The sequence below is a fragment of the Hypanus sabinus genome, chromosome 4, assembly GCF_030144855.1.
Source record: "Hypanus sabinus isolate sHypSab1 chromosome 4, sHypSab1.hap1, whole genome shotgun sequence".
Taxonomy (NCBI): Eukaryota; Metazoa; Chordata; class Chondrichthyes; order Myliobatiformes; family Dasyatidae; genus Hypanus; species Hypanus sabinus.
Window position 1 is genome coordinate 26,046,363 of NC_082709.1, and position 14,418 is coordinate 26,060,780.

The 14,418-nt window shown below is 41.7% G+C and overlaps 1 protein-coding gene across 1 annotated transcript in view; it reads left to right on the forward strand.

Annotated features, from left to right (window-relative positions):
• The window catches only part of rapgef4a (Rap guanine nucleotide exchange factor 4a), a 261,535-nt gene extending 249,188 nt beyond the window's left edge, over nucleotides 1–12,347 (forward strand). The window contains exons 30-31 of the mRNA XM_059966659.1: nucleotides 2,327–2,381; nucleotides 10,286–12,347. Of these exons, the coding sequence (XP_059822642.1) occupies nucleotides 2,327–2,381; nucleotides 10,286–10,413 (183 nt within the window). The 3' untranslated portion in view covers nucleotides 10,414–12,347. The remainder of the gene's footprint in view (nucleotides 1–2,326; nucleotides 2,382–10,285) is intronic.
• Nucleotides 12,348–14,418: the final 2,071 nt, after the last annotated feature.

Genomic DNA, 14,418 nt, shown 5'->3' on the forward strand with positions numbered 1-14,418 from the left:
GCATTGGAATAGTTCTGTTTATGCCAGTAATTTTCAACCTGTGCTCTCTACTATTCTTTCTCCCTTTGCCTTCTGTTGTTGCATCCCTCATGGCTTTGAATACCCCCATCAAGCTGCCTTGCAATCTTTTTTTTCTATTAGAGAACAACCTTGTTTGTTCTGCCATCTTAACCCAAATCCTACTTCCCCTGAAACCAGTTTGGTAAATCTCTTCTGCACCCTCATAAAATATGGCTCTTGAAATCATGGGGGACCTAAAAAGATGAAACCTGACACTGATGCAAAAAAATTTGACCCATAACCATCTACAATATAGAAGGAGTCACTGGTGTGCTGAAGGTGTGCTTTGGCTTCCCGTGCTGCACTCCAGCAAGCAATGTCCAGTCAGAGGAGTTGGACCCATGGAACAGTGGAGGCACAGAACCAGGCAATGTGAAGAATGAAGAACATAGACATCATGCTGCAACGGGAACCAGGTGCATTGCTGGCAAAGCTGCTCCTCACTATTGCAACTTGCAATCGGTCTACCTGTTTAGATATTCAGGTCTAGATCTCAATTTTCTTCCACATGCTTCCTCTAACAAAAAGCGGCGTTGCAAACAGCCTTTAACGGTCCCTCAGAGTCCATTACCACATCCTGTCTTAGCATTCCACATATCTGAAAGATAGGACTGGGAAGAATCCACTTTTTTCATAGATGAAAATTATAAAAGTAACTTTATGTTTTGGTATTTTGTATTTTCTGGTGCCAACAACAAAAATTATTTGTTCATCAATGGCTTGTATATGTTGATGGCAGGACCAGCCTTTCTTGCACTTAAGTAGGGTGGTAGTGAGCCAATGCCTTGAATCACTGCAGTCCACACTGAAGAAAACTCCATAGTTCCTTTGGCATTGGGAATATCCTGGAATTCTCTACCCTGTGTATTGCAACAGCAGTACGTTCCCAGTTCAGAATATTGTGTGACCCAGGAGGAACTCGCCACTGGTGGCAATGCCATGCACTCATTGCTCTTGACCTTTAAGTTGACAGTGATCATGAGTTTGAGGCATTGTGCCAAAGAAATACTTGTGAGTTGCATCTTGTAGTTGGGATGAGGAAAGAGTGAATATATAAGGTAGTGAATATCATGTTCTGAATAGTGCCTAGCTTAAGTTTTGATGGAGCTGCATTCACACAAGTAGAAAATATTGCCTGACACACATCTGACTTGTGTATTTGCAGATACTTGAAAGTTCTAGAGAAAGTGAAAAGTTCTGTGTGCCACATAGCAACCAGCTTCCTCGCTGCGTGATAGACCAAGGCAGGACTGACAGAGAACAGTCAGTGGATATTGTTTACTTGGATTTTCAGAAGGCCTTGGACTCAGAGCTGCACATGAGGCTGCTAAACACGATAAAGGTTCATGGCATTATAGGAAAGATACCAGCATCAACAGAAGATTGGCTGACTGGCAGAAGGCCAAGACTAGGAATAAAGGGGGCTATTTCTAGTTGGCTGCAAGTGACTAGTGAAGAGTTCATGGACCATTCAAAAATGTGGTGGCAGAGGGGAAGAAACTGTTCCTAAAGCGTTGAGTGTGCATCTTCAGTCTCCTGTACGTCCTCCCTGAGTGTAGTAATGAGAAACGGGCATGTCCTTTTTGGTGAGGGTCAATCACTCCATCTGCACCTTGTTGCCAGCTCAGCCTTGTCACAAGCTGACAGTATCTCTGGTGGAAGACACAAAGGGCATTAGGGAGAAGTGAAAGTGCTTTGAGAAAGTTCCATATTCCTTCACACCAAGATCTCTTTGCTACCATCAAAACACACAAGTATCTCCTGTGGGTGGTATAGTCCATTGTCACAAATCAATGCAACAAAAGCCAGCCGTGGTTGTATGTATTTCATTCAAAGTGGTGTTCATACCATTTGTCTTGACATTCTGTAATTCTGATGCTTTCTGTCCTGATGTTTCCATGTTTTTGTTCATTTGCATCATTCTCTCCCTCCCTCTTGGAGATGCCCACATCCTGCATGAATTAGTATCTCCAAAGTAAGAGACTTCCTCAAAGAAGGTTCTGTGTGGACGTTTTTAATGCTGACTGTGATCATATGATTGAATGTTGCAGGCAATGTTGAATTTCATCCAAGTAGTATGAAGTCCTCTTGATGGTCATGCAGTTTGATCTGGTCACCTCCAGAGCCACTGCCACATTAGATCTGAATGGCATTGCCTCTAGTTGGCTCTTCGCCTTTTTTCTTGTATTTCATTCTCCAAATGAGTAAAAGGATTCCTGCAACAGTAATATTTTAGTAGCTGACATTAACATTTCTTTTGTTTCAGCATATGATTGGCAACACAGTAAGGTCAGCCCGACACTGTCGAAGCCAGCCTTTCAGTAAGTCCACAATGTGTGATTACGAAACAAATGTCAAGTGTATTGTGCATTTAGATTTTCATTCTAACTTGAATGTTTCAGAGAATTCCCTGAGAAATCTGGAAGTGTAGAGTCAGAATCATGTTAACAAAATGTATAAAAAGATGCTGAAAGATTGTGTATTTGAACTAATGATGAGCAATCAATTTAATCTACTGATGTATCAATGAAATCAAAAAGTATGTTGTAAGATGTGACTATCTGACAATCTGGAAGGAAAAGTTAAATACTGGAAACCCTAAAATGGTCAGGCTAAAATGAAGAGCGAAGCAGAGTTGGTATCTCAATTTGAAAACTTTCATCTTAACTCTGGTTGATTTCTACTCTAACCTTGAAATTTGCTTTTACAATGCACTCTCTCATAAAAAAAACTTGGTGAGGTTGTCCATCGTGTCCGACGATGACCCAAGACCCGGGAGAGTTTTTATAATGATAAAGCCATTGCAGTGGGACAGTTCCACTCTCTTGACCTCACAAGTCCGGGTCCAACGGTATGAACAAGCGTCATGAACTAGGATCTTCGCTGGTTGATGTCTCTGTGCCTTGTCACTCCCTTCGCTCTTCATGGAGTGCGGCAGAACACCTTCCCGGTCGCTGGATGTCACTATAGACCTCATCCACCAAGTCAGCTGAAGCTGACTTCGCGTGCTGAGACAAGCGGGTCCTTATCTCACCAGGGTATGAGGGTATAATAAAAATTAGTATCATGTTAATTATATGTGCTATCTCATTCATGCCATTGATTTCTCACTTAATCAAGCATTCAAATGCTCATCAACTTCTTTATGTTATTTATATGGTGACATAACAAATATGACTTAAATTCCTGCATTCCTCTGATTTTCTATGTACTGTCAAAGCCACTTTGGCTCTGCTTTGAATTACTAAGATTTAATACTCCTGTTAAAAGTTTCAGCTTCTTTTTAAATATGTTTTAATATAATTTAACATGGGTTCTTTTATTATTAACTGGGTAGATTAGAGAAATGGCATCTTGCTCCATTAATATTCATGGAACAATTTACTTTTCCCCTGTCATTATTATAATTAATTTAAAAAGACAAACACAGCAAATCCTATTCAATTGCAGGCAAATCAAACAATGGCAACTTTCTCTTTCCTTCATCCTCTCTGGATGTCAGAGTTTCTCCCAATGTTTTAAGTCATTTCCCGTCCCTGGTTCCTTGTGATAAGGTGTTATTCAGCCACCTTCCTGAACTTCCATAATCCGTGAGGTGAAGATCTTCTTACAGCATCATTTGGTAATAAGTTTTAACATTTTGAACAGGAAGGTGGTGATATACTTCAGAAGTTGTAGTGCTAATTCTTGTCTTTCTGAATAGTAGAGGTAGTAAGTTTGTCAGATGCCATTGAAGAAACCTCAGTGTGTTTCTGCAGTGCATTTTATAACCCACGGATGCCACGCTGTGTTGAGGGAGGAGAGATTGAATGTTTAAAGTTATGGGATGAGAGAGTTTGGGAGCAGAGCAATCAAGCAAGCTGATTTCGTCTGAGTGGAGCTTCTTGATTGTTAATGGAAAAAGCATTCTCACAGACAAGTGGAGAGTGTTCTGTTGCACTGAGCTGTGCCTTGCAGTTGGTGGAAAAGCTTCTGCATTGCTGAGCATGCCTCCAAATGCAACACATCTAATTGCTGCCCTGCTGTTGCTACCCAAGTTTTTATGGTTTTGGTGACCCATGATGGTGATAGGTGACTTCATTATGCCAATGCCATTGACTGTCAGGGTGGTAGATTTCCTTTAGTCATGGTCTGGCATTTGTGTGCCTGAACATTGCTAGCCAACCTCTGATTGCTATTTGCATTTTTGTTTGGGCACATCCCCACTTCTAATGTTTTAATGGAGAGAAAGATGGAGCAGTGCCTCCTTCCCTTGTGCTCTAAGTATGTCGGGTTAGAAGGGAGTTGTTTCTCCAATCCTTATCGACTTCAGTTTTAATCAGGCTCTTCAATGCGACATTTAATCAAATAGAGAAATCCAGATTTCTTTCCCTTCAAAAAAATTACTGAACTAGAGTGATAATCCTGTATTCTGAGAGTGAGAGTGAAATCTATTTCTGGATTTTAATGGATTTCTGTATGATCAAGGGCATCTAGATTCCGAGCTGTCTTTGACGGATGGCAAAGCTTCCTCTATGTTTCAAAGATCTGGATTCTATCCTGACCTTAAGTATTGTGTGTCTGTACCATGTAAGTTACCCCTGGGTGCCTGGTACTCTGGTTTCCTCTCACACAGCACAGATATCCTCCTGTCTGCAAGGTTAATTGGCTGTTCCCTTAACATATGTGGTTGGTGGCGGTGGGGGGGGGGGGGGTTCCATTGATAGGGATACAAAAGGAAATATCGATTTGGTTCCATTGGGTGTTCATTAGTTGGCATGAACAGAGTGGGCCGAATGGCCTATTTTGGTGCTGTTTAACTCACTAGTTAATTATCGTAACTTCTAAACTGCTATACCTACTGAACTAGCAAAACTCTTCCCGCCCTGTGAAATACGTTAATTTTGTGCTTAGGAATGATTTTCATTTTGGGTGCAGCTCAGGGAGATGATGAGTAGACCTGTTAGACTGCCTGTCCAATTGCACTGAGAGAGAGAGCAAACAGTGCAGGGGCTTCCCAAACCTGGAAATGTAGGCTGACAGCTTCTCTCCTCTCTCCTGAAATGTGTGTCTAATCTTCATCCTGAGATCGACTGCACTTGTGGGTAATTCGCTGATGTGACTAATGGATTTTCTGCCTTGAGGAACCTCACTATATCAGCCACTAGGCTCTTTAAGTTCTCTACCATTCTCAGTTTTTCACTGTATCAAAGCACTGCCATTCATCCAGTAACTGAGATGTCTGTTCAGCCTAAGCCTCATATTCGTCTTCCCCAATGGGTGTGGGCTTGACCCCAGAGAACACTCCCAGCCTACAATAACTTTGACTCTCCGCAGATATACTTGTGCATTTATCAGCCAGTGATGTAATAGCCAAAATGAGCTCAGAATTTAAATCAGTCGCTGAAGGACTCATTAGAACTTTCACACCAGACAACTCCTTCAAAACGAGAGCAGCTTGTCTTTAAAGTCTCCCTATGGGAAACTCAAACTCACCAATTTGGCACCCTCGCCTACACTCCTCTCTTCTCCAAAAATATGGACAGCACATGGCCCCAGTTTTCCAGGTGCCACAATCATAAACAGGCAGATCCATTACTAGTCTGAACTAAAACGACAACTTTGCCCGCCGTTTGGTCAAACTGCCGTTCCATGATTGTAACTTTTCCCGATAGTGGAACCAAACTTAAAACTCTTATCAGCAATTCATCTGGGCTATGGATATTCACCCTGCTCAGAACACAAGCTTTAGTTACGAGTAATCTCTTTGACTCGTACCAATGCTTAAAACTTGTGGCATCCATAATCATGTATCTTAGTCACTATCCCGGAAAATATTTTCATACAGGCTTAAGCTGTCATGGTCCGGTCTGTGAAATCTACATTCCAGTTCACGGTCCAGTTCATTGATCCTTATTCCGGGTTTTCCTGTTTTCCCTTGTTCCATTGGGTTCCTTAATTGAGGTGCCTGATCCTCGTTTTGGGCTGGCACATAAATATCTCTCAAATCAAGAATTCCCTGCTGGACTGTTCCCTTTCCTTCCCACCTGCAATGTACGCCTGGACCTCTGCCTGCCCAGGAGTCTCGCGCCCTGCCCAAGCCAAGGCTCTGTATTTCCGATCTCCCAAGACCTAGTCAAAGCTTTGCGTTCTCGTCCTGTCCTGTAGCTACGTCTTGTCCTAGCCTAGATCCAGGTTCCGGTTCTCAATCGAGACCCAGCTTCCTAGTTCCAACCAAGACCTAGGTTCCGGGTCTTTATCCAGGCTCTGTTCCGGAGTACCGTGTTCCCTGTCCAAGCCTGAGCTTTGTGTCCTCATTCAGTTCAGGGGCATCTACCCGTCCGTGTGCCTTGCCCAGCACAGGAGTACCTCGCCCAGCCCGGTGCTGGAGATTTCTCGTCCTGTGCTGGATTGTCCCCATTCGAATCCTTGGCAGTTTAACTCGGCAAGTATCCTAGGCAGTCATCTCAACCCTGCATCCTAGACAACCTCCCGTCCCTGCATCCTAGAAAGGGGCCCAGCCCAGTGTCCTAGTAAGGGTCCCGGCCCTGCGCGCCAAGGAGGAGTCCCGGCCCCATACCCAAGAGCCCAACTAAGTTGAGTCCAAGAGCCAAGCCAAAACTAGTCCAAGAGCCTTGTCCGGTGCTGGAGTTCCCTTGTCGTGTCCAGGAATCTCTCATCCTGCAAGCTATGTCCTAGAGCCTCGTCTTGTCTTAGCCTAGTCCAAGAACCTCATCCTGTCCAAGTCATGGCTTTGTGTTCTCGTCCTGTCCATGTGCCTTGTCCTGTGCAGGAGTTCCACATCCAGTCCTGTAGTCTAGCCATGTCCAGTCCTGCAGCACGTCTCGTCCTTGACTAGATCCAGGGTCTGAGCCCGAGTTTAGGCCCAGGTTCCAGGACCCTGTCTAGTCTCTGGCTCGGAGTCCTAGCCCAGGCACCTAGTTCCTAGTTCCTTGTCCTGTTCCCACTTTCCTAGTCTTAGTCCTAGCTCTGGCCCTGTGTCCTAGTCTCATCCAGGGCCTATGTGTCAATGTCCAGCATTGTTTCGTCCTTACTCACCTCACTATCTCAATAAACCTAGTCCTGTTCCGAGTACTTCAGTGTCTGTGTCTTGCATTTAGGTCCACCACCAACGCCCACCTTGTAACATAAACACTCAAACTACTTAATCAATTCTTAAAGTAATGCAACCCCTTTTTACCACACGCCTCTAGAGATGTGGCTCGGTAGCCCCTCGCTGACAGCCACCAGACTCAGCAGTGAGGAAACCACCTTCCTCAAACTCTGTACGTCTACCATCAATGACTGGGGTCCCACCAGACCGTAAGAGCCGGGATGTTTTGACCACCTGCACCCCAATCTGAGCTATTACTGTGTATATTACTGTGCAATTAGCCATCAGAAAGAAAAAGACCATACACTGCATACAATTATGAAGAAAGTATATTTACAAATTTAAGCATTTATTGAACAGTTAGTAGAAAATGGGAAAAAGATTTTTTAAAAAAAGCCCTATTACAGTATTAACCCAGTCCAAATGTGCATGCAAGTTGGAGCTCATCTTGAAGTTGTCTTTAACTCGCAGGTTGGACCCACGGTCTGTGTGAAAGCACACACCACCTTCTGAATGTCGCTTGAAATTCATCTGGGACAAATGGGCTCCCCCTCGGGAGTGTTGGTCCTGCCTCCTTGAGGCCATTCATCTGCACAAAGCACCTTGTGCAGCAGGGATGACATCCTCAGCCATCTTCCCTCCTGTCTTCTCCCAGCTCCTGCCAAAAAGACTTTGACCCACACCAGTGTACGTCACAAGAACCTCTCCCAATTCCACCATCCTGATTGGCTGACAACATAGCCGCTTATCTTTAGTTCAAACCCAAATATGCTAAAAGCATATTTGCTCTTCCAGAACTGCTAAAATGAAATACCTTCAGCATAGCAATAAAAATCTTAACCTGGGTGTTATACTATTTTCATAGTTGCTCCTCATTTGAATATTTTGTGTACGTAGTTGTTGCCAAACAAGAGCTGACAAGTAACATACTGGTAGTTGGTGGTTTTGGTGAGGGCTGTTGGTGTCAACATAAGCTATTCCTTGAAGACAATATCAGGAAGCACATAGTGGGGAGTTGCGAACCGGACAGTAGCAAATAAGAAAATACTGTAAATATAATTATTATCTTGTATTTTGGTCCTATTATTTAATTATATGATCAAGATGTGTGCACAGTATACCTTACTGTGGGTTTTTATTTGACAGATCTCTGTTGGAACGATTTTGGGGTTTAGCACATTTACATTTAGCAAATGAATTCAGCTACCTGTCTTCATATCGGAATAGGTATTGTGGATTTAATTTGGAGTGCAACTCTGAACAATGGATTCCTAAAGGCAGTGAATCCCAGAGCAGACAACACTGATTAAAATTCATTTGGATGTCCGTGGTGTGGTGCGAATCAGGAGTTGTGAAATTTGTGGGTAATTTCAATGAAAGCAGTGTGGATGCATTGTAAATATGGAATCGTCCTTTGATGTTTAGTCCTACATTGGGCCTGCCAAACCTTTCATCCATAACATCTCCATATGATGCCTGCTGTGCCTTGTTTTGTCAAGAAGAGAAGCTGCTTTTTATCTGCCAGTATTTTCTCCAGTGACTTCATTCACACAACAACAATCTCCATTTTGAAGCCTTGCTGAAAACTGAGCAGCAGCTTCAGGTAGACAATGCATAATCCTTTACTCAGATATTTTTAAAGCATGTGCAACTTACTAGAATTGAAAAGTCCTGAGAGGTGAATGTCAGAATGTCCTTCAAGTGGGTGGATCCTCACAAGACGTTAGGCCCCGGCAGTGTACCTGGCAGGGGACTTGAAATGCTGTACTGATCAACTGGCTGGAATGTTCAAGGATATCTTTAAACTCTTACTGCTTCAATAAAAAGTTCCCACCTGCTTCAAAACGGCAAGAATCATACCCGTGTCCAAGAAGAGTATGAATTTCTCCTGGTAGGACTCGTATCTACCATACTTCAAGAGGTTGGTTATGGCTAAAATTAACTCCTGCCTGAGTAAGGACCTGGACTTGCTGCAGTTCGATTCCAATCACAACAGGTCTACATCGGATGCAATCTCACTGGCTCTTTACTCTGCCTTGGAGCACCTGGACAGCAGCAAAACATATGTTAAGTTGCTGTTTATCAGTTATAGCTCGGCATTCAATACGATCATCCCCTCAGTAATAATCACCAAGCTTCCAAACCTGGGCCTTTGTGCCTTCCTGTACAATTGGATCCTCAAATTCCTCATTGGAAAACCACAATCAGTGCAAATTGATAATAGCATCTCCTCCTCTTTGACAGTCAATAGAGCTGCACATCAAGGATGCTCTACACTTATGACTATATGGATAGACACGGCTCAAACACCATCTGTAGACCCACCATTGCTTTTGGCAGAATCACATTATGTATGGTGGTTTTATCACAGCCTGGTATACAGGTTCCAATGCACAGAATCATAAGAGACTGCTTAAGGTTATCGACTCAACCTGCTCCAGCACGGGTACTACCCACCCCACCATCAAGGACATCTTCAAGAGGAGGCATCTCAAGCAAGTGGCCATTATCACCAAGGAACTTCACCATCCAGAACATGACCTCTTCTCGTTACTACCATCGGGAGGAAATACAGGATCCTGAAGACACACAATCAATGATTCAGAAAGACCTTCTTCCCCTATGCCACAGATTTCTGAATTGTCCATGAATACATGAACTGTTCTTTTTGCATGATTTATTTATTTGGTAATTTACAGTATTTTATGTCTTTGCACTGTGTTGCTGCAGCAAAACAATAAAATTTCATATCCTATCAGACAGTGATAATAAACCTGATTCTGATTGAAAATTACCCTGAATTGAGCAATGCAGTTCTACTATATTCATTTCCTTCCTTCTGGCAAGTAAATATTGCATCAATCTTCCAGAGGAAGGCAGATTATGCAAATAGTGTGTAATTTTGCACATAGTGAAAGAAATAAACAGACTAGGGCTGTTCTCTATAAGGACACAGGAATGTGCAGGTACAAAAGTCCATTGATGTCCTACAAGCTGGTCCCAGAATTTAACATTTTGTATTCTGTAATGCTTTTCATTCTAAAGCTATGCTGTTTCTTGAGCTTATTGATTTTAATTGTTTAAGTCCAAACGGTTAGACATTTATGCTAATAATTCTTCTCTCTCCATCAGATCCAGATGCATCACTTGCAAACAAGAACCATCAGGATGTGCGTGCATATGTACGACAGATAAATGTAATAGACAATCAGAGGACATTATCACAATTATCACACAGACTGGAGCCACGCCGGTCCTAATGAGTTACCTTCCGTAATTGCACTGCCATAAAAGAAAATATTTATACTTGAGCAAATGGGCATTCTGTTGTTTATGGTATTAAGAATAATTAATATTGAAACCAGGTGTATTATAACGATCTCCTCTCCAGAGGAAAGAAGGCCATTTCAAGTTGAACTCTGCTGTTTCAGTTACTGTCACTGCCTCTTCTACAATTGAAATTTGTAACATTTTACCAAATGAAAATCCTTATATATCTTATTTACAATTATTAGTTGGCAAAAGGATTAAGGTATTTTTCCCCCAGGTTCTTATGCTGCATCAGGATTTGTGCCAAGAAATAACCTATAGATATACCTAAGCACAATGATAAGATGTTCCACTAATATTTGTTGAGAGCACAAAAATTTGATATTTCTGCTGATTGTTGCTTTTAAATTGTCTTTCTAAATTGTTCATTTTAAACTTAGAAAATAGCACAAATTGCACTTAGTGAATTGATGAGGTATGCCACCATTTTAGGTAACTTTTTTGAATCTCTCTAACGTCAATTAGACTTAATTAATTCAACAACAATTTTCACTAAACCAAAGCATATTCTGTTTGCTCATAAGGCACTTCATTCAGGATGTTAGTTTGTCCTTGTAGCTCTCAACAGCATGTTGCAGGAGCCTGCTGTTCTTGTCTGTAGCACACTAATTAAGCAAAACACAGCTAAATAATTTTGAGCACCCCACTGGCATCAGAATTTTATTCTACTTAATCTTTTGTATATTGTACTTTTTAAAACATATGAATTTCAAATAATCAGAACTTAATTTCAGTATGTCTTCAGAGTGCACTTAACTTGCTTTCTGTAATCTCAATCAATTCTTTTTCCATCTCTTAAGGAATCATATCTCCAAGCACCTGAAAATTTTATAAATAATCATGTTGTGACAGAAGCACACAGCTTCAGATTCTGTGGGAAACCCAGAGTGTTGATTATTTTGTTTTAGCACTATTAAGCAAGTGTAAATAGTAAAAAAAATCTTGCTTAATGGTATTATCAATGGCAGTTCTTTAAAGGATACTGTGCCAAATGTATTTTTTAATTTAATGCATGTTTAAAGGTTGGTTTGACACTCATTATATTACACAGCATATTTCCTCTATAGTTAACTTTCAATTTTGAATTATCTCTAAATGTTCTAATTGTACAGTAAATGGCTCTAATGTAAGCACGAATGAAGTAACCATTGCAATGTGTTGTTCCAAGTCAAATAAAAGCAAAGCTGATTTTTACAAAAAGTAGCAGCCATAGCTGGATTTCCTGTAAATTGGTGGGTCCAAAGCAGTAGTTCACCCATCCATCAGCACGAATCAAAATGTTCAATTCAAGAGAATTCCATTACCCAATATATAATGATGCTGATCTTCTAGCCCTTAATTTCACTTTGATTGGCAACAAGAACCCAAGTTACTCTTATATATTATGCATATTTTTGGCAGACCAAGTTCATCTTAGACAGGTGAAAGCTTCATTTACAAAAATGACCTAGTAGCATCATTTAAAAATCTACTTGACATCTTTGATGCAGAGAGTATTGGAATCAATGGAGATGTGTGTAGCAACACAACACTTACAAAAGAATAAAGGGAATGAGCAGGGTTGGCATGGTTTTAAGAAAGAAAAATCATACTTGACCAATTTACTGGCATTTTTAAGGATATGTATACTAGATGGTTAAAGGGGAACTAATACATGTGCTGTATTTGTATCCTTGAAAGTCATTCAGTAAAATCTCACTCAGGAGGTTGATTTTAGGTTGACATGTCGAATTTTATTGTTAGCTTATATACTATATCAATTGAAAATAAGTTATAATGAGAATAGGAATAAACTGATCACTCTGAATGGAGCCATGTGACTAGTGGGTACAGAAGAAATTGGTCCTTGAGTTCTACCTGTACAGTGAAAGTGAATAGTTTGCTGAGATACTTCCAAAGTTTACTGATTATCGTAAACCAGGTGAGATTGTGAATATAGAAGGATATAAATAAACTTCAAAGGGTTTTCTCAAAATAATCTGTTTTTAAACTGTATAGTTATCCATTGATACAATCACGGAACAGCATTATGTTCACTTTCCAACGAAGACACTTAATGTATTTACAATAAGTCAACATGTCATTGATGTTTCAGCCCAGTCATTCGATCGGTGACTTGTTTGAGATGTTTTCATGCAGAGCCATGCCCTTTGGTGTCCATGGGCAGGAAGACTCCATTCAATCTGCTGCAGCATCAAGTTTCAGTCGGAATGTCATTTAGCAGTGTTTGGTTACAACCAACTCCCTGGAATGGAAGTTTCAGGAAGACCTACATCCAGCAGCATCTGTGTCCATATGCATACATGGAATTAACGTAGTGGCTACGATTCCTGTGTAATGCAGCTGCTAGCAATGAACCCCCCATTCCAAATTTTCTTGGCAAACACATAGTCCATTATGAGCTGTGCATGGGGGTTCTGATGGAAAGGATTCCTTTGACCAACAGCCAGATCTTTATCCACTATTTTACATATTATCTGCAAACTTATACACACTGTTGAATATAGAACAGTACAGCACAGTTCAGGCCCTACACCCTGTGATATTGTGCCAACCCTTTAACCTACTCCCAAGATCAATGTAACCCTTCTCTCCCACACAGCCCTCGATTCTCTTTTATCCATGTTTCTATCTAAATGTCTCTCACATGTCGCTAATGTATCTGCTTCTACCAGAAACCCTGGTATTGTGTTCCACACACCTACCACTCTCTGTGTAAAAACAAAAACTTACCTCTGGCATCCTCCCTATACTTTCTTCCAATCACCTTAAAATTATATCCCCTCATATCAGCCATTTCCACCAGAGAAAAAAGTCTCTACTGTCCTCTCTATCAATACATCTCATCATTTTATACACCTCTGTTAAGTCACCCCTCATTCTCGTTCACTCCAAAGAGAAAAGCCATAGCTCATTCAACCTATCCTCATAAGATATGGTCTGTAACCTAGGTAGCATCCTGGTAAATCCTCCTTTGTACCCTCTCTAATGCTTCCACACCTTTGCCATAATGAGGTGGCCAGAACTGAACACAACACTCTAAATGTGGTTTAACGAGAATTTTATAGAGCGGAAACTTACCTTGCAGCTCATGTACTCAATTGCTTGGCTAATGGAGACCAACACGCCATACACCTTAACCACCCAATCATCTTGTGTGGAAGCTTTGAAAGATCTGTGAGCATGGATCCCACGACACCTCTGTTCCTCCACACTTTTCCTGACTGAACTCCACATGCCATTCCTCTGTCCACTACTCAGAGGGTGGTAGTTGAGTGGAATGCGCTGCCAGTGGAGAGGGTAGAGACAGATGCATTAGAGACACTTAAGAGATTCTTAGATAAGCACACGGGTTGAGCTTCAGATTTATTTATCACATGAACATAGCAGCATTTTGTGAAATGTGTTCTCTTGTGTTAACAACCAACACAGCCCAGGATGTGCTGGGGGCAGCCTGCAAGCATTGCCACGCATTCTGCTGTCAACCATGTTCAGCAGAACTACACAAGCAGCAATGACAATAACTTCCCACCCTCCCAACCACTCACCTACCCACTCACACACAGACAGGCCTCCAACCCCAGGACAGGACACCTCTGGGCCTCCAGTCCTTGCCCCGGACTCTCAGTCACAGACATTAGGCTTCCAACTTAGGAGTACTAGCAAGTCTACCTGCTGGGATATTGACCCCCTCCAATTCAGGTGTAACTTGTTCCTTGTGTACAGGTCATGTCTGCTCCAGAAAAGATCCCAATAGAACATAAATGTGAATCCCTGCCCCACATCAATTTTTCAGCCACAGATTCATTTGCCATATCCTCCCATTTGTATCCTTACTGGGATGTGGTAGTAACCCAGAGAATACTACCCTCATGGTCCTGTCTTTTAACTTCTTCCCTAGCACCCTATATTCACTCCACAGGACCCCGTCCTGT